A 26,973-nucleotide genomic window follows, 5' to 3' on the forward strand; every position below is an offset into this window, starting at 1 on the left:
GTTCACCAGCCGCCACCTGGAGGTTGGCAACCCTACTACGAGAGGCTGAATCGACAGGCCGGATGGCAGCTTGGCTGGTCTTTCTCCTGCGCCATTAGATTTGCAAATGCTTCCTGCCCCTTGCCAGCAGTGGTGTGTTTGGTGTGATCACTGCACATTCGGGCTGCTTGTGGGCCATGGGATGGAAGCGTCAAAGGCAGGCAAGCTGTCCTAGCATCCTACAGCTACAGGCGTCTTCCTCTACCGCATGGCTGCAGTTTTCACGCCACCTCCTTGTGCTCCTGGGTAGACTCCTTGATCACCTGTAGGCAGAACGAGGAGAAGAAGGAGGAAGTCATTTGCCCTGCTTGGCTACGGAAAGCTGCCTGTGAGCTTGTAGCCAAGAGCGTGGGGTAAAAACAGTTCCAAGTAAATAGCCAAATCAACCTTATGCATGGCCATTACAGCCAGGGGACAGTTCTCGTTCAGTCCAAAATTTTGCAATCGGTAAATGTCACTTCCTAGTGTTTTTTTATTTTAATAAAGTGAGGTCAGTCTAAACAGGTGACAACCAGAAACAGTGGTCAATTTTGGCATAATGGTTGCCAACTCCAGGTTGGGAAATTCCTGAAAGTTGGGGAGTGGAGCCTGGGGAAGGGGAGTGGGGTATAATGTCATAGAGTTTGTTCTCCAAAGCAGACATTTTCTCCAGTGGGACTGCTCTCTACTCTGGAGATCAGTTGCCATTCTGGGAGATCCCCAGGCCCCACCAGGAGGATGGCAACCCTGGTATAGTACAGAAACAACTGGACTGAAAAATTAAGCAATATTTATTCTCTATGGCGCAAAATTGGACATGACGTCAGGGAACAGTAATCCAGTTGCCCAATACATAGTTTAATCTTGAAAAACAGTCATTTCCAATCAGTGTTTGTGCTTTAATAGCATACAACTTTTATAGTGCTCTGTGAGTATTTCTGGAGATTTGTCTGAACATTTGCAGGTTATCTTAGATCTTGACACTGGTTTCATATTTCTGAATGCCAAGCCAATTTCTAACACTGTTAAGTTCTGAATGAGGCTCTGTATTTAAATATTTTGCAGCAGGAATAGCTCTTCCCCCCCATCCAGTTTCTACCAGCAAAATCAGCTGCCTTGAGCTGCAATTTGTTCTGGGAGGGGAAACAGACAGGCCATAGGGTTGCCAGCTTTGGACTGGGAAATACCAGGAGATTTTGGGGTGGAACCTGGGGAAGGGAGGGTTTGGGGTAGGGAGGGACCTCAGCAGGGTACAATGCCATGGGGTCTGCCTTCCAAAGCAGCCATTTTCTCCAGAGGAGCTGATCTCTATTGTCTGGAGATCAGTTGTAATAGGGGGAGAACTCCAAGCCCCATCTAGAGTTTGGAAACCCTGTATCTCTCCCTCCCCTGATAGGATTGCCAACCCCAGGTTGGGAAATTCCTGGAAATTTGTGGGGTAGAGCCTGGGGAGGGCAGAGTTTTGAAAGGGGAAGAAGCTCAGCAGGGACGTGGTGCCATAAAGATCTCCAAGCCCCATCTGGAAGCGGCAACTCTAGGGCTCTCCACTACAGAAGAAGAGAAGAAGAGTCAGTTTTCATACCCCGCTTTTCTCTACCTTTAAGGAGGCTTACAATTACCTTTCCCTTCCCACAACAGACACCCTGTGAGGTAGGTGGGGCTGAGAGACTGTGACTAGCCCAAGGTCACCCAGCAGGCTTCATGTGTAGGAGTGGGGAAACAAACCTGGTTCACCAGATTAGAGTCTGCCGCTCTTAATCACTACACCATGCTGGCTCTCTAGGGCCAATAGTAGCAGCAGGGGGCGGCAGCCGTTCAATTCTGGCCTCCAGTTAGGGTTGCCAACCGTCAGGTAGTAGCTGAAGATCTCCTGCTACTACAACTGATCTCCAGCCGATAGAGATCAGTTCACCTGGAGAAAATGTCCACTTTGGCCATTGGACTCTATGGCATTAAAGTCCCTCCCCTCCCCAAACCCCACCCTCCTAAGGCTCCACCCCAAAAACCTCCCGCAGGTGGTGAAGAGGGTCCTGGCAGCCCTCCAGTGGCTGCTTTTTAAAGCAAAAAGGGGTATCCAGTTGTAGTTTGCCTTTGAACGGTTACAGCTGTAGAACTGTAGTTACAGGTTGCAGTTTCTTCCCTTCTAGTGAAAGCAAAGTTGTAGAAGATACCTAGAAAATGTACTAGCAGTGGATAAGAGATTTAAGTCCTAGGCATTCCCCCCCTCGTAATACCCTTTAGCCATGACTTGCCCTTGACCAGGAGAAGAAAGGCAGGAACGAAGAGGAATGCATGTGGTCGGGCTTGTAGGACAGCAGAGGGCGCCCGAGCATTGAGCTCAGATTCCTGCCCACATGTCTAGACCAACCTGCCTGTCGCGCCCTTCGAGAGCACCCCTTCGGTTAGTCTAACTTTGGCAATGGGGAGCTGAATGAGGGTGCTCTTGAAGGGCGCGATAGACCAGGTTTCTCCTGGTATCCGCACAGCTGGAGCAATAAAATATGCATGGATAGTTGTAATGCCTGATCCCAGGAGCGCAATCAAAACCTTGTGATAAGGGCTGAATTTCTTCTCCAGAAAACATGCAAACTATATAGCTCTGTTGTCACAGAGCACAGATTTATGTCTCAGGAGGGCAGTCGTGTTGGTGTGCAGTAAAACAGCTAGATTTGAATCCAGTAGCATCTTAGAGACCAACAAGATTTTCGGGGTCTAAACTTTCGAGAGTCATAGCTCCCTTCGTCATTTTTGACGTCAGATTTGATAAAGGAGCTTCGACTCTCGAACGTTTAGACCCCCAAAATCTTGTTGGTCTCTAAGACGTTACTGGACTTGAACTGAAGCCCTTGCACATTTATGTATTTCGCTGCATGGAAGAGAGCTAGAGTCAGTGTAGTATAGAGGCTAATCTCCTCTCTGCCATGAACTCATGGGATGGCCACTGGCAAACTGCCGTCTCACAGCATTAGCCCTGGGAGGGTAATAGCACCCTTTACAACAACCCTGCAAGGTAGGCCAGTGCTATTGGAATGCTCCGAAGTGATTATTATATTTTACAGAAACATGCATGTCTATCCCTGTGAGCAGTCGCAGCCACTTGTTTTTTTACATTTGTTATTCTGCTCTTTTTTTGCCATCAAGTCACAGCTGACTTATGGTGACCCCACAGGGTTTTCAAGACAGACATTCAGTTTCCTGTCAGATTTGACAAAGGAGCTTTGACTGTCGAAAGCTTATACCCCCAAAATCTTGTTGGTCTCTAAGATGCTACTGGACTTGAATCTAGCTCTTATACATTTATGTATTTCACTGCATGGAAGAGGCGGTGCTGAAGATCTAAAGAAAATCTAACAAATAAATAAATAAGAATTTGTATTCCCATCTCTTTTGATGCTTCATTCTCCCCACCACTTATCTTCTTGGAGAAAGAAAAATTATTTTCTGTTGCCCACAAGCTTTCCTGCATGCCATAAATCTCGCTAGTGTTTCCATCCACAGTAAACTAAAAAGGTTGACAATCTGCAATTAGAATGAAAACCCCAAAATCCCCAGTGTTACACACAGGAAAACAGAAGGCTCTTGTGCAAGAACAAGCCAAGGACATTTAACCAGGTGGCAGCAGCAACTTATCTGGTGAAAAATGGAAGGCTCTAGTAGATAAATTGCATGTGAGTCAACCATCATATGCTACAAGGTCATTTTTGGTTGTATCTCAGTGGAAACATCAGTTCCAAGACTGTTACAGTATTGCTTTACTTAGTCCTGGTAATAATTTGTTTGGAGTTCTGGGTACCACAGTTCAAGAAGAATGAACTTGAAAAGGATGGAGAGGACAGCCATGAATATAATCAAGGGTCTAGAAGACAAATCCTACAGGGAAAGGCTGAAGAAGGTGTGTATATAATCTAAATGCGATTTGACTTCAGATATGTTGATAGTTTGCCCTGACCTGGATGGCCCAGGCTAGCCTGATCTCGTCTGATCTCAGAAGCTAAGCAGGGTCAGCCCTGGTTAGTATTTGGATGGGAGACCACCAAGGAATACCAGGGTTGCTGTGCAGAGGAAGGCACTGGCAAACCACCTCTGTTAGTCTCTTGCCATGAAAACCCCAAAAAGGGGTCGCCATAAGTCGGCTGCGACTTAACGGCACTTTACATACACACATGTTGATAGTTAGGAAGAATCTTGACAGAAAGAGTGTGTGTGCAGTCATTTACCACTGACCACAAAGTAAGATGCCAAGTACAGATTAGGAAGAACTTCCTAACTGTAAGAAGCAGTTAAGGAGACTGGGGATTCTCTTTCCATGCAACAAAGTAGGTGGCTTCGGGCATTTGGGGACAAAGGACTGAACTTGATGTTCTGTGGGGCCCCTTTCAGCTTTCTGATCAGAAATGGAAGGCTTAAAGCATGAGAAAGCAGGGCTAGCCTTTTCCTACCTCGCCATCTCTGGTCTCCACCGTTTTGACCACTATGCTCCTCTTCAGGTGGGCCTCAGAAACAGATTTTGTGTCCAGACTCGTTTCTGGCGAGGAGGGAAAGAACAGCCTGTCATTGGCAGAGATCGGCAATAATTGAATTGTGAACTACTGGTGGGCTGCTGGATGCTTGCTGATAGTCCTTGAGACAACAACAGAAACAACAGTGGGAAATCCAGAAGGCCGTTTGTGGGGCGACACCCAACTTCTTCTGAACGCTGCTGCAGCCGTACTGAACACACAGGGCAATAAAGGGACCGGCGTGGTGGCGGCTAGGGAGTGGGCAGGCATTGCTAGGCTTAAACTGATCCCACACTGCAACATCTTGACAGACTGATGTCTTTTTGACAGGCAGCGTGTGAAAACTCTGTACAGCAGCATCAGACTGCAAAAGGAACCTTGAGTACGGAGCAGGAAGGAGGCACGTTTCCTGGTAGAAGCTTTTAAAGGGACTTGTCATGCGGCAACAAGAACAAACGTAGTGGCCCACCGAGAAGCAGCCAACCAGAATGAAGGTGTCTGAGGCAGCTGGTGCAGAACAGAGCTGAAGTAGAGGCTAAGGATGGGATGAAAGAAGCCCCCCACCCCACCCCGCTCTAGCTGCTGCCAGGAACTCACAGTAGCCTTGAAGCAAGCCGCTCATCTTTCAGCCCCCTATCTGTGATGGTGGTGGGTGAGGAGGAGAAAGAGTGGGGTGGACCAGGATGTAGAGGACAACAGGATCTTTCTGAATCAGCCTTGCCCTCTTTGAACGAAGGGAGCCTGATTGGATGGACCATTGTGGAGACTGCTGAGAAGCAGCCTGAAAAGACTGTGTGAGACTGGCTCATTTTTTAAACAGCTGCATTCGATTCTGGCAGCTGAGGCTCACTGGGAAAAGGCTGGCCCGCTCCCCGTTTGTTACATTTTGAGCCCCACAGTGAGAAATTCTCCTCTGGGATCCACGGCACCCTTCTGGGGCCTGGTAAATAGTCTGAGAGCATCGGAGACAGCGGCCCTGTCTTTGAACAGGAGGCCACGCAGAGCCCCATGAAAAGGTGGCAGATAGGTTGTGCTGTGTGACTATAGAAGAACACTCCAGCCAAGCTGACCAATAGGTAATAGAAATGTTTTAAATGCCCCTTCTGTTTGCTACCTCCCTGCTTCCATTTCCCTCTGATTTTGCAAAATGTGCCAGGTCAGCTGGCTTTTCCAAAAAGCAGCATCTAGTCACCACAAGTCCTTTCTCAAAAGGAAACCGGCTGTGCAAAGACCATCCTTTACCATTGAACCACTCATGGAAATGGGGAAGGGAAGCACAACGTTTAATGGCTCTCAGGTTAGTGTTGACTCATGACTTGGGGATCGCCAACCATGACAGAATGAGTTCCTCACCTCGGATCTGAAGGTTGGAGAAAGTCTGCACTGGGATGGTGATCCTGCAGAGAAAGAAGAAATGAAGGAAGAAGAAGAACAGGGTGGGTTGTGGAATTCAGTCCTAATCTTTCTTCCTTTCCCACCCTTTGATCTATCGTTCTGGACAGACCAAAAATTGAAGAAAGAACCTCTCAAAAGAGTAGCTCGGACTGCAGCAAAAAGGCAAAATCTGCACTTTCCAGAGCCAAGGAAGCTTGGAGGAAATACCTGACTATGGCACAGGGTGTGCTTTTTGATTATAGACATTGCTAGAGCTGAATGGAGGGTTTGAGCCCTGGGGTTTCCTAACACAATGGCCTAAGGCACTGCCTGGTGACCCTTTCAGGTGAGGTTCAACTCTGATGGGGTTCAACTAGATCCTTCAGGCATCTGTCAACTATCAGACTCAATGGGAGAGGCCTGGTCTTCAGATGAAATAGAAAGAAAATGGAAGACCAGACTGTACCACTTCAAACTGCAGGTGTGTCTGACACTTTCAGATGTTATTCCTTGTTTTAAAAACCCAAACCTCCCTTCAAGAAGAAAACTAGACAGCACATTGCAGGGCAAAGTCCAGGCCACTCACTGTCCCGCTCGGAAGTTATTATCATTTATTGTTATTATTACAAAAAGTATGGGCAAACCTATCACCTCAAGTCTCTGCTACTGCACTCTGCTGTGATGAGGCCTAACATGTGCATCTTCCACAAAACTCTAGGATCGTAGGTACCACCAGTAACCTGTGGACTTCTGACAGAGCATTCCCAGCAATTTACCTCCAGATGATATAGGGCAGGGAAGGAGCTTCTGAGTCTCACTGACCTGCTTTCCTCTCCCTCCAGAAGCTTGCGGTAGGTGGCAATCTCAACGTCCAGTGCCAATTTGACATTCAGAAGGTCCTGGTATTCCTGAAGGTGCCGGGCCATTTCCTGCTTGAGAGTGTGGGTGTCTTCCTCCAACCGGATCACCGTGTCATGGTAGCTGGTTGTCTCCAGGGAATAGCGGTCTTCCATCTCTCTCAACTGCCTCTCCAGTGATTCATTCTGTGACCAGGAATATAGAAGAGTTGCTAATGGATGTGGAAGTGACCTAAAGGGTTACCAGGAAACCCTCAGCTGACCAGGGGAGGGGAGGTTCGGGACAAGCCCAGCAATTACAAAAACAGCAGTGCTGAGAATGAGTCAGATTGAAAGGGGTGGCCATTCCAGGGACGCACAGTCTGCTATTCCCCCCCCCCCGCCCCCAGTTGTGGTTGCTCCTTGCCTTACAGAATCTGTGCGCAACTCGGGCATTGGAGTTACTCTGCCTGTCCCAGGGCCATCTCCACCTACCGATCCTCTCAGGGACTCCAAGTCACAGGTGAGGGCCTGCAGTTGCCGGCGGTACTCATTGGCTTCTTGCTTAGCCAGGCGCAGGGCTTCAATGTTTCGAGCTGCTGCATCAGTCAGATCTGCGAACTGTCAGACAGAAGTTTGTTTAAGGTCTTAATTTATTGTTTTAAAGGAGGCAACTGAGCTCCAGTGTTGACTGGGAAAGACCGTCTTTGACGCAGAAGCTCTTTGCTTCATTCCCCTGATGCATCAGGGCCAAGGATACCTCAGGCTCTGCACATGAAGCGAGACCATTTTAGGGTGCTTCAAGACTTCAGCATTCCCATCCAAGGGAGTTGCCAATCCAGAACTGAAAAAGGAAGTTCCTTATCAGAAAGATGCCTGTTTTTGCAGAGGTTTGAGGTTCCCAGACATTCATTGTTCCTTCTCAAGCTGGGGTATTCTACCACTTCACTAAGCAAAGTTTATTTATTTATTTAAATATTTATATCCCACCTTTCCTTTTAGCTCAGCTTTGGAGCCTTCTTCCAATCTATGTAGCACTTCTGTGGAGAAAGTTGGAGGAAGGCTCCTTAGGCTGGAAGGCGGCTGCTTGGGAGGACAGTCAGCTCTGCCCCACTGTCTGTTGTTAAATGTAAATAAAATATATTTCTGAATATTAGATTATTTAATAACAACCAGTTTAGTGGGACCACTTATGTGTGCAGAATCAACTGGTTCCAGCCCTGTGTCGCTAACCAACTATAGACCGAGCAGCATTTCTCTGTCCATCCAAAGACAGATTCTCACCCACAAATATCAGAGTGACACAAAGTGGGCCGTGCCAAGCTATGGATGCCGACAGCTGCATTGCTCTGCTCCTGAATCACCCACCCAGTTGGTCCGGCCATCTGAAATCTCAACCTGATGCAGCTGAATGTTGGGAGCACCAATGGGGGTCACGGCCCCTGCACCCTACCTTGGACTTGTACCACTCCTCGGTTTCGTGCATGTTGTTAGAGGCCATGGACTCGTACTGGATGCGGATCTCCCGCAGGGCAGAGGAGAGGTCCGGCTTGGCCACGTCCATCTCGATGTGGACTTGCTGCTGCTGCAGCTGTTCCAGCAGCTCACGCAGCTCCTGGCAGGGGACATGAGAGGCAACATTGAAACGTGCTGTTGAGGCTCAAAGGGCTGAGTGGCCTCAGGTGGTGCCGCCTGTCCCTGAAAGATGCCGGCTGAGACACGATGCCTCACTGGAAAGAGAAGTTACCCCCTTGTTCGTTTAGAACTGTTGATGTCAGTGGGTTGCATGCTAAGTCGAGCCAGGTAAGTGCTGGGGGATCAGGTGTACTCTCAAGCTGGCGTTGCCTTTCCTTCCTAGAGTCAGCCTGGCCTAGACTGGCATACCCTCCAGGAGCCTTAAAAGTGGTATCCTCTGATACTGGAGAACTCTGATCCCTGCCAAGTTCCCCTCCCCTCCTCAGAGTCCATTAGAGTTGCCAGGTCGCTAGGATTGGCGGGCAATCCCGGAAGCGCCGCATCGCGACGGGCTGCTTTACCACTCAAACCGAGTGGCTTCTAGGTGTCAACTGAAAGTGACGCAATCGCGCTGTGCACAGCCGTATGCGCCCAACATCCCCACCCCTGCTCCACCCCAAAAACCTCCCACCGGAGGAGAGGGGGGGACCTGGCAACTCTAGACTCCACTCACCCCAGATTCTGCCCCCAAATCTCCCAGAATTTCCTAACCCAGAGTTGACAACCCTACGTTGTGCTCCCCACAGTTCTTTTGCTTAAGAAAGACCGGAATCAGATTTCTTTACTACAAAACCAGGATGGTGCATCTGCAGTCGTCTTGCTTATGGACTTCCTAGAGGCACCTGGTTGGCCACTGTGTGAACAGACTGCTGGACTTGATGGGCCTTGGTCTGATCCAGCAGGGCCTTTCTTATGTTCTTAAAACCTGGTCAGTTGAAAACAACAGCAATAAACCATTCTTTATCACATAATGACTGTGTGTGCTAGGGTTGCCAATTCCAGGTTGGGAAATTCCTGGAGATTTTGGGGTAGAGCCTGGGGAGGGTGGGGTTTGGGAAGGGGAGGGGAGGGACCTCAGCAGGATACAATGCCATAGAGTCCACCCTCCAAAGCAGCCATTTCCTCCAGGGGAACTGATCTCTATAGTCTGGAGATCAGTTGTAATAGGAGATCTTCAGGCCCCACCTGGAGGGTACATGTCTCACGGTCATTTGGCTGGGTCACAGACACAGACCTTTGGGCTTAGCCAATCCTTCCTGTGGCTACCCAAGGAACAAGCCCTCCCCTTTCTGACCCTGGCTTTCCTCTATGATGGAGTAGAAAGTGCTTCAAAAGAACCCCGGAAACATCACCTTTGTCTGCACCTGGAAACACCAGCCACCAACCTAGCAGGGTGCTTGGCTTGGAACCTCCTCTAACATTTTGTGATTGAATCCCTTCACCTTTTTTTTGTAGTGTTATCTTCCTTCTTTAAAAGTCCCACAGTGATGATAGGCTCAACTGTGTTGGGGACCTCTGGACTAGTTCTTTCCACTTTAGCAAGGGATGGATCTTGAGGAAACCTGATCACTATACTCCAGAATGCTTCCAAAGAGAGCACGGCCTCACCGTCATGCTGAGTGGCATACCTCATCGTGCACTTTCTTTAAAAAGTTGATCTCTTCTTGCAGGGATTCAATTTTCCGTTCCAGGTCTATGCGGACCAGCGCAGCATCATCCACATCCTGTGGGACAGAGAAACCAGGAGATGAGAAGACACTCACAAGTTGTGAGTTCTGTTCCGCTTCTTGTGATCCTGTGTGTGTGTGTGTGGGGGGGTCCTATGCTGACTGGGAAACAGTGGCTCATGGCCTGCATGCACCCTGCTCATCCCCCTAGATGCCCCTCCCCTGCAGCTTCTGACGGCATGTCCAATGCTACGGTCAAACAGCTGATGTTCAAAAAGCAGCTCCATTTCCTGCCGACTCCAGTGCTCAGTTCTGAAAAGCAAGAGGAGCTGGAAGTCACGGACTGCTAGCAGACATTCAACATGCGCTTTCCCCAGAATAGAGTCATATTGCTGTAAAATGCCGCACAGCTTCAGCAACCTAGCAGTTTAAAGGCCAGTGCCTCTGTCAAGGAAAAAAATCCTGCATCTTCCAAGGCTACCAGTTATTCCTATATGTATATGGGGAGAGAGGGAGAAACCCCCACCTATTCTTTAATTTTAACTTTAAAAATACCCTTGCTTGTGCAAGGGTAATCTGCATTTTGGTTAACTTTGTTAATAAGATTCTGGATCAGTCACTTCCCTTCTTGAACCTTTTTGTTATTCAAGTTCATTCGTTCCTTTCTATGCCTCAAGCATCAAAATTAATTTTAGAGAGGAGACTAGCTTCTCTTATGTGAGACGCAGTACCGCTCTGCATCAAAAGATGTTTTTTTCTTCTCAAGAATCCTAATTGGGGTGGGGGTCATCGAATCTGTTCCAATCAGTGTCAATAACCACCCCACAAATAGTGCTGGAGAAACTCATCAGCAGATAAGGATCTCTAGACTGGGGCCCCAGATTCTGGAATTAGCAGAACCTTTGGCGCCATGGGCACGTGCCAATACTTTTTCTGGCACCCGCCAGGTGTTTTTAGGAAGTGGGTGGGGCCAGGTAGGGCTTTTGCCCAGCAAGGCTCCTGATTGACTATTGGAGATTTGATTGGCTGTGCAGATTTTTTAAAATGTTGCTTGGACAGCAGCTGCCACCACAGCACAAGGATCCTCGCCGTGATACTGAAGTTAAATTGTGACAATAATTTTGTGGCTGGCTCCGCCTCCTATTTTTGTTGCTGCGCCCACCATGCCGCGTCAGAATTCCAGATGTGCCCACAGGCTCAAAAAGGCTGGGGACGGTTGCCTTAGCACTGCAGTAATGGACTGTATCCATTTTTAGAATCACATTGATAGACCGATTTCTTCAGAAAAAAATTTGCACCAATTTTTTACAGTTTATATGGCTGCAGGGATCTTAGTAGTACACCTGATAGTTATTTGTGAATGAGAGACTAAGATCCGTTACACGAGCTGTGTAGTGGATCCTGCTTCCTTTTTAGCAACTTTTCATGAGCAAACCAGGTCTGACTCACGTAGGACGGTCTGTTGGGAAAACTGATGCTAAGGCTCCTCTTTTCTTTCTTCCGATTGCTATGCCCTGGCATTTGGATTTCTCTGATGAACTACTGAACTGCATTAAATTAAGTATCTGAAATGCCTGAAGGTCTCTTGTGCAAGTTTTCCCTCCCCAAATGGTATTATAGCATCCTCTTCTTAAAACACCAGTTCCATTTTTCTTCTCTGTTTTTTCAGTTTGCATTAGGGTATTGTCTTTAAAAATGCAACGTAATGCCTTCTTTTAAAGCCATATTGCTGATCGGATTTATATGAACCAGAGATTGAGGGTAATGGTCCAAAGCAAAATCTGGAAACAAGCCTTGTGATACCTTTAATTGGGACCAAGTAAAAGAGCACAAAGGAGAGCGCAAGCTTGAAAGTTCTACAGAACTCTTCATCAGGTTGGAGGTTGAAACAAACAAAAGGAGTGAGGGAAGAACAAAAGATGTGTTGGAGAAAACTGTGAGAGTCTGTATGTCTTTGTGTGCTGTGGTCCCAGTTCCCCCCTCCCTCTGGACTCGTAAAAGCAGTTCAGACCATTTGGCCTTCTCTGAGTTCAGGCGCCATATCTGTCAGGCCCTGGCTGGTATGTCTCACGAGTGCCTCCCCTGCTGTGTTCCCCGGCTGTGCTTTGGTTCACTCCCTCTTGCCAATTCCGGCCTTGGAAAGTAGATAACCCTAACTAGCTCCCTGGGGACGATTGATGTCTGCACCATACCCATCTATCTTGTAGTTTCCCATAACATAGGTGTGACCTTTTGCTTCTCTGGAGGAGATATAATTCTGTAGTAGAGTAGTCTGGCTTACTTGCAACTTTAACCAGTGTATGGCTTACACCTTCTGAAGCTCTCAATAAAGATCCTTGTTTCTGCATGACTGTCTGAGCAAGTGGCTTTATGGGATTTGCACAGAGAGGTGGGGAACCCTCACAAAAACATTTATCCGTTCAAAGCTGCCCAGCATTATACAATGTATGAGAGGCAGTGTGGTGTAGTGGCTAAAGTATTGGAGTAGGATCTGGGGAATCCAGGTTTGAATCCCCACTTGAGTCTTGGAAAGTTGCTGGGTGACCTTGGGCCAGTCACATACTCTGAGCCTAACCTACCTTACAGGGTTGTTGTGAGGATGAAACAGAGGAGAGGAGAATGATGGAAGCCAGTTTGGGTCTTCATTGGGGTGAAAGGAGGGATGTAAATTAAGTAAAGAAAAATAAAATAAACAAATGCCCCTAAGATCATTGTCTGAAACATCTTTTTTTCTCCCCTCCCTACTTTAACATCCAGCCGGATGTTCTTGAGAAACCGAAAGCTCGCACTCTGCTTTGTGCTACATTTGTTGGTCCTAATGTAAAAGTGACCATTTTCTCCAGGTGAACTAATCTCTATTGGCTGGAGATCAGTTGCAATAGCAGGTAGCTACTACCTGGAGGTTGACAACCCTAATTGTTCTTGATTTGAGCTCCTTTGCATACTCCTTGCTTGAATCAGCAGCCAACATGGTGAAGCAGCAACTTGGCTCCCATCAGAGAGGGGCCATCTCCTAGGGTTGCTAGCTCGGGCTTGGAAAATTCCTGGAGATTTGGGGCTGGTGCCTGGGGAGGTTAATGGGCAGAGATGTGGTGCCATAGAGTCTGCCCTGGGAAGCTGCCGTTTCCTTCAAGACAACTGATCTCTGTGGCCTGGAGATCAGTTGTAATCCCAGGAGAACTCCGAGCCTACCTGGAGGCTGGCAACTCTACTTAGAAATTATGCGTTGAGCTGTTCAATTTAACACTTGGGTAAAGCCCCCATGCAGTGACCAGAAACAAAACAGCAGGAACTCCCCTCCCCCCACAAAAAAACCCCAGTACCAATTAGCAGGCTGTCTTTCATTCCCCCTCCGTAATCCCAAAGTGGGATTCATCATCTCACTACCTCACCTGTCTGTAGGAAGACAAATTGTTTTCGGCTTCCAGGCGCAGATTAATCTCGTCCTGTAACCTTAAACAAGAGAGAGAAAGAGGGAAAGGAGTGTGTGGAAAGCCAGGCAGCCTCCTTGACTTATCCGTTCTTCTCTTCTGCAAGCGGCGGAGAAGGGAGCCATACGCCAAGGTCAGGGCCTCCGCAGAGCACTCAGGCCTGGGCTAATTCCCTGCTGTTTATGCACCAGCACGCTCTGCCTCCCAAGTCGTCTGCCCTTTTGGCCTCTGTATGCCATGCAACAGATCATCCTCATCCTCATTATTAATAGTGCTGTTTTTGTCAAAGCTCTTCCCAGTGTAACATGAGTGGAACAAACAGATCTCTGGCTCCAAGGGCAGGGTTGCCAACCTCCAGGTACTAGCTGGAGATCTCCTGCTATTACAACTGATCTCCATGTGGCAGAGATCAGTTCACCTGGAGAAAATGGCTGGTTTGGAAGGTGGAGGCATTCTACCTCATTGAAGTCCCTCCCCAAACCCAGGCCTCCTCAGGCTCCATCCCAAAAATCTCCAGGTATTTCCCAACCCAGAGCTGGCAACCCTATCCAAGGGGCTTCCAAAGTGTTTGCAGCATTCTTCCCTGGAGGTGGTATAGGAGCAGCGACCCTGACTAAGGATGCATTTCTACACTAGCAGTTACTCTGGAAGGTCCTGTAATATCTACTGCAAGACAGGCCCCCTGTAGTAAGCCTGGTTGCTCATGTCCTGCTGCAAACCTCTCCCTGGAACATTTTATGTACAGCTGTGTGTACGAGTTTAAACCATCCTTTCTTTAGTTGCTAGAGTGAAGGCATTTAAGAGCCAGTTTATGCATTATGAACTCATTCTGCGTTTGCCCTCATGAAAACACTTCCCTACATGCAGTAAACGTAGGGTTGCCAGCTCTGGTTTGAGAAATACCTGGATATTTGGGGAGTGGAGCCAGGGGAGGGCGGATTCGGGGAGGGGGACCTCAGCAGATATAATAGCATAGAGGCCACCCTCCAAAGCAGCCATTTTCTTCAGGAGAACTGACCTCTGTAGTCTGCACAGGAGTTGTAATAGTGGGAGATCTCCAGGTGCCACCTGGAGGTTGGCAACCCTAAATAAACTAGTGCATGAGTGAGGGTTGCCTTTTCCCTTATGTGATGCTCTTCTAGAAGCAGGGAGCTTTTGAGTTGCAAGACCATTCCACAACACAGCCCACGCAGCCACAAGGCCCCAGAATATGCCAGGAAGGCATCTGATGCAGCTACATTGCTCTACCTCGGCAGGCACTTGGATGGATGGGACCCCTCTCCACACTGCCCTGAGTGTCATGAAGGAAGAAAGATAGGATGTGCATGTAACAAGCATGGGTATACAGCCCAGAATTCTACTCTATTCCCTCTCTCACACACATTCCTATTCAAATTTGCCAGACTTGTGCAAACACAACCACACAACCCCCCTTCTGAACTCTGAGTATCCCCCCAAATCAGCATGTGCTTGACTGCTCATATTCAACACTACCCTCACATATATAAAGCTATAACAAGCCCTCTTGGGGCACCGTATAGGGCCAATTTGTTCAGCAGTTTGCTGGCAGTTCTGCCTGGGAGTTTCTTCCTTCTGGCAAAGCACTGGGTGCAGAAAGCAAAAGCCCATGACTAGCACCTCCCCCAGTTAATTCCAGGACCCAGCCCATTGCATGGGAACCATCCTTTGCTGCCCACTTTACCACAAAAGGGAAAGTCCAGTCCACCCAAAACCCTACAGAGAATTGATTGTGGTGATCGGACAGGATATTTTGAACCAATACATTCAACTAAGCCCCCCTGAGCTCTTTCCACCAACAGCCCTGATACTAGGGGCAGTAGTGCCAGCCCTGAGGCGCTCTTTATGCCCCTCTTGTCGACTCAGTGTCACACAACCCTTCTTTTGGAAAGCCCTCCAAGATGTTCTAACCTCCATCAACGCTGGCCTTCCTTGCATGGCCCACACAGCCGTAGTACTGTCAACATTCTGTTGCTGACATCTTTCCCCCCAGATGTTAGAATGTTTGTAAACATTCCAAGATGTCAGTAGAGTTGCCAACCACCTGGAGAAAAAACACACCTGTCCCTTTAACAAAGGATTAAGGAGAGGTTAGTCACCAGTTGGCCCTGACCTGGGTGGCTCCAGGCTAGCCTGATCTTGTCAGATCTCAGAAGCTAAGCAGGGTCAGCCCGGGTTAGTATTTGGATGGGAGACCACCAAGGAATCCCAGGGTCGCTATGCAGAGGAAGGCAATGGCACACCACCTCTGTTAGTCTCTTGCCTTGAAAACCCTACTGGGTTGCTGAGACTTGACCACACTTTACACACACATTTACCAGTTGAGGATATTTGCCTCCATGCCATGAAAAGCTTCAGCTGCCCATATCCAAACATTAAACCTCTATTACAGGAGCCCTTTATCTCCAAAGCTGTTGGCAACCCCAGATGACAGAGATCCTCAGCCAATGGCTGGAGGGGATGGGGAATGAGTAGGTAGCTGTTGCAGCAGCCCTTATGCCCCCCATAAATAAGCACTTTTGTGAATATTCTGTAACTTTTACAGTAGGTCAGTTTATGACCTCCTATTCATGAGAGAGTGAAGGAAGAAATAGCCACTTTTATCCTAGAATATCCAATATTATTCTACAGGCTTGGGGAGAAAATGTCATCTGCTGACCTAATACCCTCCACATTTTAATGGATGAAGCTAGGATGTCTTCCGGGGCCTCAGAATATCCCCAAAGCTTATTTTAATGGCAAACGCTGGTCTGGTGCCTCCTAACAGGCGAATGAAGCCGGGTCACCCACAGGCAAGGCAAGGTTTTCTGCATACTTAAGATACACCCCACCCCCCAAAGTGGTCCAATAAGCACTGAGTGCGGCCATTACCCTCCACAGTGCTGAGTGTCAGTTTAAGGGGAAATAAAGGGGAACCGAGGGAGAAAGGAAAATGGGCTGAACTGAGCTCCCCACTTTTGTTGGCATTCAGCTGACCCATTCTAACTTGGTTAAGAGCCTGGGGGTTATATTGGACCCAACATGATTGCTGGAGAAGCAAGTTAATGCAGCTGCAAAACAGTCTCTGCCGACTCAGCCTAGCCTGAAAGATGGCCTTGATATGTAGGGTTGCCAACCTTCAGGTGGTCAGCAAACTAGAAACAGCACTTCACAAAGCTAGACACAATGATTATAAAGTAGTGGTATTTAATAACATATCCACCACTGATAGTATGTAGGCAAAAACATGTGTTGTTAATTATTGCCTTAAAAGTAACGCCGAAGAGAGGACTATGCCTTGTTACAAACAAATAACAGTATTATAGGAAAGTCCATGAAAGGGGGTGCCAACCTCCCTTTCTTCCACAGATATGCTTCTTGAGAGTAGCAATTCAGTAGTGCAGTTGTTCTCAACAGAAGCCCGGTGATCTTTCTGTTCCGGCAATTAACGCCTTCTTCAGGGACCAGCGCTGGCTGTTATTAACATTCACGCCTTCTTCAGGGACCAACGCAGAGAATGTTAATAACAGCCAGCGTTGGTCCCCAAAGAAGGCGTTAATTGCCGAAACAGAAAGATCACAAGGCATAGTCCTCTCTTCGGCGTTACTTTTAAGGCAGTAATTAACAACACATGTTTTTGCCTACATACTATCAGTGGTGGATACGTTATTAAATACCACTACTTTATAATCATTGTGTCTAGCTTTGTGAAGTGCTGTTTCTAGTTTGCTGAGCATCCCACAGCACACTAACCTTTGTTTACCACAAACCTTCAGGTGGTGGCTGGAGATCTGGGGTGACAACTGGTTAGGGTTGCCAGGTCCTTCTTCGCCATCGGTGGGAGGTTTTTGGGGTGGAGCCTGAGGAGATTTGGAGAGGCGAGGGACTTCAATGCCATAGAGTCCAATTGCCAAAGTGGCCATTTTCTCCAGGTGAACTGATCGCTATTGGCTGGAGATCAGTGTCAATAGCAGGAGATCTCCAGCTAGTACCTGGAAGTTAGCAACCCTACAACTGTTCTCCAGGGAATTGAGGCCAGTTCTTCTGGAGAAAATGGCCACTTTGGAAGATGGACTTTGGAAGATGTACCCCACTGAAGCCCCTCTCCTCCCTAAACCTCGCCCTCTTCAGGCTCCACCCCCAAAATCTCCAGGTATTTTCCAACTGGAGTTGGCAACCCTATTGATATGGATGATCTGGCCACCAGGATCTACTTGACATTGACATCAAGACTAGACTACTGCACTATATTTTGATCTCCCCTCAAAATCAGGTAGGAAACTCCAGCAGATGCAGAATGCCACAGCTCAGCGATTATTAGGAGCTAGATGGAGCATGCATATTACTCTCATTCTGCTGGCTACCAATCAGTTACCAGGCTCAATGTAAGGTATTGGCTATCACATAAAAAACCCTCCATGGCCTTGGACCCTCCTATCTGTGAGACTATCTCTCCCCCTATGCTCCATGAGAACAGCTTTGCTCATCTGAGCAGGGTTCTTCTGCAGGTGCCAACCTGCAGATGGGCAAAATCAACAACTGCCCGAACGTGTGCCTTCTCCGTTGTGCCCCCCACTTCCTTGTGGAATGGTCTGCCTGAGGAAGTCAGGAAGACTCCCACTCTCCTGGCTTTCCACAAACTATGCAGAACCGGATTATTCGAGAGGGTTTTTCTGTTCAGGCAATAGAGTTGCACTGTACGAAATGATTCACAAAGTCACTTAGAGAAATTATTAGGGACTGTGATCTATACTACTGTGTTTAGCTTGGTGAAGGTAGGGTCCCATGGTGTAATTTTAGCATCATTGAATGTGTCATGCTTTGCTTCACTGCTGTTTTTAGACTTCTACAATCCTAATCCTATTGTATTGTTTTATTGCATGGCCTAACCTGTCGATTGTATTGACTCATTCTGTGTAATCCACCTTGAGTCCAAGTGAGAAAGGCAGACTATAAATAACATCAATCAATAAATAAATTAAATAAATAATAAACTGGGCGAGGGAGATAGGGGTTGGGGGGCAATGCATACTTTAAGGTACACATTTCCAACCCCCAAAATCCCTCTGGAACATGATCACCTAAAGTACACAAAGAACTAAAAATATCCCTCTCCTTCATTGTACCATTAACAGACAGAAAAGCACACTTCTGTCCATAAAATACAAACTGCGAGTTTATGCTGCTTCAGGGGGGAAATGTGTGTTTTTGAAGGCCACTGCTTCCCCACCTTTAAAATGCAAATAGGAGGGGTGGGTGTTTTCCCTGTCCTTGGCAATCTGCAGCTGACTTATGGTTGACCGTCTAGGGTTTTCAAGGCAAGAGACATTCAGAGGTGGTTTGCTACTGCCTGCCTTTGCATCATAACCCCTGTACTCCTTGGTGGTTAGGGTTGCCAACCTCCAGGTAATGTCATCTTAAGCCGAAACAGAAAGAAAACCGGAATTCTGTTGGCATTGTGTATCGTTCTACACCTTACCTCTTGGAGAGAAGGAAAACTTTCCTAGTCACTATCCTGGGACTGGATTATCTTCCTTGTGGTCATATTTTGACTTTTTGGACATTGTCCATGTTGTAATAGATACTGGTTGTATCTTTAATTGCTCTGAGTTGCATAAATGAATATTGTTTGCATTTGTTGCTGTTTTTTGGTTTACTAACCTCCAGGTAATAGCTGAAGATCTCCTGCTAGTTCAACTGATCTCCATCCGATAGAGATCAGATCACCTGGAGAATAATAGTCGCTTTGGCAATTGAACTCTATGGCATTGAAGTCCCTCCCCAAATCCCGCCCTCCTCAGGCTCCACCCCAAAAACCTCCCACCGGTGGTGAAGAGGGACCTGGCAACCCTACTGGTGGTGTCCCATCCACATACTGACCAGGGCCGACCTTGCTTAACTTCTGAGATCTGGGGTGAGTTAGGCAGCTTCAACTAGCAAAACTGAGTGGAGTTGAAGGGTTAAAGCTACTTTTCTCAAGGTGAATTGAGGCTGCAGGAGCCAGCAGTGTGCATCTGAGAAGTTGTTCCTCTCTCTGTCTGAGCCCTCAAACCAAGATAATTGCATTGGAGGGTGAGTCTGTTGAAATTCAGGTCTGGGTTGGGTTGCCAACTGCCAGGTAGTAGCAGGAAATCTCCTGCTAATTCAACTGATCTCCAGCCGATAGAGATCAGATCACCTGGAGGAAAATAGCCGCTTTGGCAATTGGACTCTATGGCACGGAAGTCCCTCCCCAAACCCCGACCTCAGGCTCCACCCCAAAAGTCTCCCGCCGGTGGCAAAGAGGGACCTGGCAACCCTAGGTCTGGGGGAAAGGAAGCACCTTGATAGGGTTGCCAGCTCCAGGTTGGGAAATACCTGGAGCTTTTGTGGGTGGAGCCTGAGGGAAGGGGAACCAATGCCATTGAGTCCAATTGCCAAGGCAGCCATTTTCTCCAGGGGAACTGATCTCTGTCTCCTGGAGGTCAGTTGTAATAGCAGGAGATCTCCAGCCACCACCTGGAGGTTATACAAATAACTCACTCTACTGTAAAAAGTATTGTTCAAATAAGACAGTAGTAGGCAAAAAAATGAACAAGCAGTTAACAAGGATGGCAAGGAATGTGGACAGCAAAGCTATCACTGTATTCCAAAGAATAATTCTTATAGCAGCCCGTCTGGGAGCTCCAAATTTATCCTAGGACAGTGATGGCGAACCTTTTAGAGACCGAGTGCCCAAACTGCAACCCAAAACCCACTTATTTATCGCCGAGTGCCAATGCGGCAATTTAACCTGAATACTGAGGTTTTAGTTTAGAACAGGGGTGGGGAACCTTTTTTCTGCCAAGGGCCATTTGCATATTTATAACATCGTTCGGGGGCCATACCGGGCGTAGATCTCCTTGTGTGTGTGTGTGGGGGGAAGCTAGGGTTGACAGGTCCTCTTCACCACTGGCGGGAGGTTTTGGGGGTGAAGCCTGAGGAAGGCGGGGTTTGGGGAGGAAGACTGCACAGCCATAGAGCCCAATGGCCAAAGTGGCCATTTTCTCCAGGGGAACTGATCTCTATTGGCTGGAGATCAGTTGTAATAGCAGGAGATCTCCAGCCACCACCTGGAGGTTGGCAACCTTAGGGGAGGCAATGCAGAGAAGGCTTGGAGGGTGTCTCAGCTCCCCCAGGTCTTCCCCCTCCTCCCAGGTGGGAAGGCAGCCAGCGGTGGGCCCAGGCAACCAAGGTGCCAGGGGGGCGCAGCTTGCAGCCTGCGGTCGATCTGCAAGGAAGGAAAGAAGGAAGGAAGGAAGGAAAGAAGGAAGGAAGGAAAGAAAGAAGGAAGGAAGGAAGGACAGAAAGAAGGAAAGAAAGGGAAGAAGGAAGGAAGGAAAGAAGCAAGGAAAGAAGGAAGGAAGGAAAGAATGAAGGACAGAAAGAAGGAAGGAATGAAGGACAGAAAGAAGGAAGGAAGGAATGAAGGACAGAAAGAAGGAAAGGAGGAAGGAAGGGAAGAAAGGACAGAAAGAAGGAAGGAATGAAGGACAGAAAGAAGGAAGGAATGAAGGACAGAAAGAAGGAAGGAAAGAAGGACGGAAAGGAGGAAGGAAGGGAAGAAAGAAGGACAGATAGAAGGAAGGAAGGAAGGACAGAAAGAAGGAAGGAAGGAAAGAATGAAGGACAGAAAGAAGGCAGAAAGGAAGCATGGAAAGGAGAGAGGGGGGGAGGGGGGGAGGGAGAGAGAGGGGGGAGGGAGGGAGAGAGAGGGAAAGAGAGAAGGGGAAAGAGAAAGAGAAGGGGAAAGAGAAAGAGAAGGGGAAGGGGAAAGAGAAAGAGAAGGGGAAAGAGAAAGAGAAGGGGAAAGAGAAAGAGAAGGGGAAGGAGAAAGAGAAGGGGAAGGGGAAGGAGAAAGAGAAGGGGAAGGGGAAGGAGAAAGAGAAGTGGAAAGAGAAAGAGAAGGGGAAAGAGAAGGGGAAGGGGAAAGAGAAAGAGAAGGGGAAAGAGAAAGAGAAAGAGAAGGGAAAAGAGAAAGAGAAAGAGAAGGGGAAAGAGAAAGAGAAGGGGAAAGAGAAAGAGAAAGAGAAGGGGAAAGAGAAAGAGAAGGGGAAAGAGAAAGAGAAAGAGAAAGAGAAGGGGAAGGGGAAAGAGAAGGGGAAAGAGAAGGGGAAAGAGGAGAGAAAGAATAGGAGAGTGACTGAAAAAGGAAGAAAAGAGAGAAAAGCCTTCACACACACACACACACAGCCGGCTCCCTGCGACCGGGCTTCAGCCTTCCCACCTCTCCCCCCCCCACCCCCAAATCCACAAAAGTCCTCCACCTGATCGGCTCCCACGCGGATGCTCCGGCCCCGGGAGGGAGCGATTGGCTCTTTCCTCTTCTCCCTCCCTCCCTCCCTCCCTCCCTCTGCGGCGGCCGAGAGAGGTTTCAACCCCTGTGCCGCGCAGCGTGCAGGGACGCTTCGCCTTCCCGGCTTGGGGGAAGCGTCTTCCTCCCTCCCACCTCCCGCCTCCCGCCTCTTTCCGATGGCGAGAGGGGGTTTAAAGGGGCCGCAGCGTTCCTGCACGCTGCGGCTTCAGAAAGGGCCGTGCTGCGCTGCGCTTCTCTGGCAGCTGCAGCGGAGCCCAGTCTGGGCCAGGAGCCTTCTTACTCCTCCTCCCAGAGGCTCCGGGGGCTGCTTGGGCGCAAGTCCCGCCGGCCGCCACCGCAGCACGCCCCCCCCCCCACCGCACGGGCCGCTCCCGCTCCCCGGCTCCGCTTCACAGGCCCTCGGCTGGGTTGCGCGCTGGGCAGAACCGGGGCGGCGGCGGCGGCTCCTCTTGGCCGAGCGGGGGAGGCGCCGCAGGTGGCGGCCCGGCCTTCAGGGGCCTTTTGCAGCGGGCGGGCGGGCGGGCCCTGAGGGCGACTGCTGCCGGCTTTCCCGCTGTCCCCGCCCCCAATCCGTAGTCGCTGTGGACCGCCCGTGGCGTGGGGCCAGGCAAAGCCGCGCCTCGACCCCTCGTTTCCAGCCCGGGAAGGGAAGGGGAAGGAAGGCTGCTTCCCCGGGGGCTGAGTGGAGGCGACCGGGCGCGTGCCGGCAGAGAGGGCTACGCGTGCCAGTGTCGGCACGCGTGCCATAGGTTCGCCAACACGGACCTATGCGTTGCTATCTAAAGGGGGACTCACATAAAACTCTTGGGCCCAGAGTAATATGACCCAGCTGCACCATCGGTTTAGGGTTGCCAACCTCCAGAAGAGGCCTGGCGCTCTCCCAGAATTACAACTGATCTCCAGACAACAGGGATTAATTCCTCTGGAGAAAATGGCTGCTTTGGAGGAAAGATTCCATGGCACTGTACCCCACTAAGGTCGCTCTCCACCCCTAAATTTCCAGGAATTTCCCAACCTGGAGTTGGCAACCCTATGACTAGGGTTGCCAGGTCCCTCTTCACAACTGGCGGGAGGTTTTGGCGGAGCCTGAGGAGTGTGGGGTTTGGGGAGGGGAGGGACTTCAATGCCATAGAGTCCAATTGCCAAAGCGGCCATTTTCTCCAGGTGAACCCCCCCAGGGTTGCCAGCTCCGGGTTGGGAAATACCTTGAGAATTTGGGGGTGGAACCTGAGGGGGGCGGGGTTAGTGTTACCCGGTGGTGTGGAATAGCATCCATCGGCCGGCTGAGAGCAAGCATTGTGTGCACTGTGAGCCATGCGAGCCTGTCACTTCTGGTTTACTTCCAGAAGTGACGGGACAATTTACCACTCAAATGGGAGTTCCAGTGGTAAATTGTCCCGTTGTGCTGCGGCACTCCCGAAAGTAAACCGGAAGTGATGGGATCGCGCCACTCGCAGCCATGTGCGTGCGATCCCCGCCTCAAAAATCTCCCGCTGGAGGAGAGGGATGACCTGGCAATCCTAGGTGGGGTTTGGAGAGGGGAGGGACTTCAATGACATAGAGTCCAATTGCCAAAGCAGCTATTTTCTCCAGGTGAACTGATCTCTGTTGCCTGGAGCTCAATTGTAACAGCGGGAGATCTCCAGCCAACACCCGGAGGTTGGCAACCCTACCCCCAATTCAGCCCATATTCCAGACCCTAGACTTCTGCCCCACAGTCCAACCCTGATAGCACCACTGCCTGGATAGGGTTGCCAACCTCCAGGTGGTAGCTGGTGATCTCCCGCTTTACAACTGATCTCCATGTGGCAGACATCAGTTCACTGGAGAAAATGGCTGGTTTGGAAGGTGGAGGCATTCTACCTCATTGAAGTCCCTCCCCAAACCCCACCCTCCTCAGGCTCCACCCCAAAAATCTCCAGGTATTTCCAAACCTGAAGCTGGCAACCCTATGCCTGGAACATCATTAAATGTTCATTTTAAAAAAAACTTTCTCTAATGTGGCATTAAGAGCAGTTTCATCCTGTATTCACATGTTCATCCAAACGTTACTAGCCCACAACAGTCTTTACAAGCCCATCTGTCTGCAGATGCTTGCATTAAACATATATGGCCCACAGATGACCAGTTAAGTGGCCCTCCCCGCAACATTTTTTTGTCCTGAATGTGCATTTCATTTATGCACCACATGGCACAACATCCCACTTTCGGATTTGAATGAGAGTTCCTGTGAAAGCATTTGCTACCTTCAACTGGACTGACGAACGCCCTGCTGTCCTGTTGCTCTGAATGGCTGGTTCTGTAATACTCTTTGTTACTGAGGTTCCCTAATGTTGACAAGCAACTCTTTCTTTCAGAGGACTTCCTAAGAGATTGTTAGGGAACCATGGACCCTAAGCCTTCTGTCTTAGGGTGGGATGGCTCACTCAACTCAGCCCCCAAGTTTGGAACAGATGGATAGCTGAAAGTCACCTACAGAAAGGGTTGCCAACCTCCAGGTGGTGGCTGGAGATCTGCTATTACAACTGATCTCCAGGTAACAGAGATCGGTTCCCCTGGAGAAAATGGCTGCTTTGGAAGGTGGACTTTGTGGCGTTATGCTCCCCTCCCCAAACCCCACCCTCCTCAGGCTCCACCCCCCAAATCTCCATGTATTTCCCAATCTGGAGCTGGCAGCCCTACCGACAGACCAAGTAGTTCGAGTTTTGTTTTCAGATTTCCTTCCCTCAAGGAACTCATTGTACATGGACTACTCTGCTGTGGGCTGTGGGCTGTGGCTCCGGGGTAGAGCATCTGCTTGGCATGCAGAAGGTCTCAGGTTCAATCCCCAGCATCTCCAGTTAAAGGGACATGGCGAGTAGGGGATGTGAAAGACCTCTGCCTGAGACCCTGGAGAGCCGCTGCTGGTCTGACGATATTGACCTTGATATTGACCTGATTCAGTAGAAGGCCTAGGACAGCCACCATGGTGCTGTGGTTGTTGGACTAAGGCCTGGGTGAACCAGGTTCAAATCCCCACTGATTAATCTTAGGCTATCTCTCGGCTTAACCTACCTTGCAGGATTGTTATCAGGATAAAATGTAAGACTGAGGTATGCTGTCCAGAGCTCCTTGGTGGAATAACAAGATAAAAATAAGATAAGAGGGGAACTGCTGTGGGTGTATCTGTCTGCCAAAGAGCCTCCATACAATAAAGGCAGGATTGCCAAGTCCCTCTGCTACACCGGTGGAGATTGCTAGAGGTAAACCCAGAAGTGATGTTGGCGCGTTGTGTACCTCCCCCTCTGCCTGGCCGACCAGCTGAGGGTTGGAGGGCAGCACGGTGGATTGGTGGGTAAACCACCAGGCAATCAACAAGCCTAAATACAGGTGAGTTGAGGTGTTTAAAGGTACATTACTGATAGGGTTGCCAACCTCCTGGTGGTGGCTGGAGATCTCCTGCTATTACAACTGATCTCCAGGCGACAGGGACCAGTTCACCTGGAAAAAATGGCCACTTTGGAAAGTGTACTCTATGGTATTATACCCCATTGAAGTCCCTCCCCTCAGGCTCCATCCTCAAAATCTCCAGGTATTTTCCAACCTGGAGCTGGCAATCCTAATTACTGATTCACTTGGTACATTTGCCAGACATGCTGGGCCTCACTGTCATGTCACATTACCAAAGACTTTGGTCAAGGACAAGCCCCACCCTCGCCAGCACCTGCATGCCACATGAGAGAATTGATGCGGGTAGGGAAAAGCGTCCCCAACTATTGATCACCTCATTAACAAGCCCCAGCAATGCTTCTGGAGAGCCACTGGATTCCTCAGAAGATGTCTGAGAGCTACTGCCAGCCAGGCCCCGTTCTCCAGACAAACCACTCAAGCAACTGCCTGGGGGGGGGGCACAATGAGGAGGGTGCTGATGCAGTGCAGGGACTCAGCCAGGTTGCCAACTCCAGGTGGGGAATTCCTGGAGGGGCCTCAGTGGGGGTATGATGCCATAGAGCCCCATCCTCCAAAGCAGCCGTTTTCTGCAGAGGAACTGGTCTCTTTTGTGTGGAAACCAGTCGTAATTTGGAAGATCTCCAGGCCCCACTGGGAGGTTGGCAACCCTGTGTGTGTATCTTGCTTGGGGCAACAAAACACCTGCAGCTACCCCTGACTACTGCTCTGAATGGTTCAGATAAGCAAGCCAAGCCATGGGGGGTCGGGGGAAGAGGCAAAAATCCATCCCACAAACATCTCTACCTAATAGTACTTTCTGGAAATTTTATTCCTAAATCTGAACTGGGAAATCAGTAAAGATCTGAGTTAGTGCCTGATTCATTCTCATAGTCGTTTTGAGGGAAAGACCCAACATCCTAAGTTTTCCTGGCTCCCTCGAGCCATTTCTCTGCTTATATCTACCGTACCCCACCCTCCAGAGGGGTGAAAGGAGTTTTATGCAGTTCTCTTACTTTTGCCGGAGATTGTTGAGGTCCTCCAACAGATTGTCCCTCTCAATCTCCAGCCGGGCTTTGGAACTGGAGAGCTGGTCCACTTGACGGCGAAGCTCCCTCATCTCTTCCTGGTAGATGTCAGCCAGCTTAGTGGGCTCCTTGTCCCGGATTTGGTTGAGCTCGGCAGCCAGAACTTTGTTCTGTTGCTCCAGGAAGCGGACCTTCTCTATGTAGCTGGCAAAGCGGTCATTCAGCTCCATCATCTCCACCTTCTCATTGGTGCGAGTCTCCTTGAATTCTGTGTTGAGGGCATCCGCCAAGGAGAAATCCACCTTGTCTGGGGAATATTTGGGACCAGCACGGAAGCTGAGGCTGGCCGTCTTCAGCTTGGTGACAGAGAACCGGGTGGTGGGATTTGAAGGCAGGTACCTGCGGCCAGGCGAGAATCTCAGGGCATGATGGACAGAGGTGGTTTGTGAGCCAAAGCGTTTTCCGTAGGACGACAGCTTCTGTCCCTCCATGGTCAGGTTTCTCCTCCAGGCTCTGTGGACTCGGACAGATCTTTCCCTCTGTGCTGCAATGGGTTTTATTCTGAAGGGTAAGCCCACCCCAGTGATGCGTGTGATGGGCTAGAGGCGGGGGGGGGGAATGGGCTGCCTGCCAGATCCTACGGCCTCACATAAGCCATGCCAAGTGCCCAGTGCTTTGGCAAAGAAACAAAAGACAGGCTTCAGGCAGAAGCCCTGAACATACTTGATGGAGAATGCCCTCACATGGGCTACGTGTCCAAGGCCTTTGCCCATGCAGGTGGCTTTTTGCCAGAGGTGTAGGTTGTCACAACAACAGGGATGACAGAGGATGTCATCCTTGCCTCAGA

General features: G+C 49.3%; 1 protein-coding gene across 2 annotated transcripts; it reads right to left on the bottom strand.

Moving 5' to 3' along the window:
* Positions 1-224: 224 nt before the first annotated feature.
* On the bottom strand, positions 225-26,628 carry GFAP (glial fibrillary acidic protein). 2 transcript variants are annotated; one of them, XM_056863059.1, is made up of 9 exons: positions 26,115-26,628; positions 13,302-13,362; positions 9,871-9,966; positions 8,181-8,342; positions 7,223-7,348; positions 6,714-6,934; positions 5,871-5,914; positions 4,458-4,543; positions 225-302 (listed from the first exon to the last, which is right to left on the bottom strand). In XM_056863059.1, the coding sequence occupies exons 1-9, from the start codon at positions 26,615-26,617 to the stop codon at positions 261-263; spliced, it is 1,341 nt and encodes a 446-aa protein (XP_056719037.1). In that variant the 5' UTR covers positions 26,618-26,628; the 3' UTR covers positions 225-260. The 2 variants fall into 2 exon arrangements, with proteins under 2 accessions (XP_056719037.1, XP_056719038.1); XM_056863060.1 differs by lacking the exon at positions 4,458-4,543.
* Positions 26,629-26,973: the final 345 nt, after the last annotated feature.

The sequence above is a fragment of the Euleptes europaea genome, chromosome 18, assembly GCF_029931775.1.
Source record: "Euleptes europaea isolate rEulEur1 chromosome 18, rEulEur1.hap1, whole genome shotgun sequence".
In the NCBI taxonomy this organism is placed as follows: Eukaryota; Metazoa; Chordata; class Lepidosauria; order Squamata; family Sphaerodactylidae; genus Euleptes; species Euleptes europaea.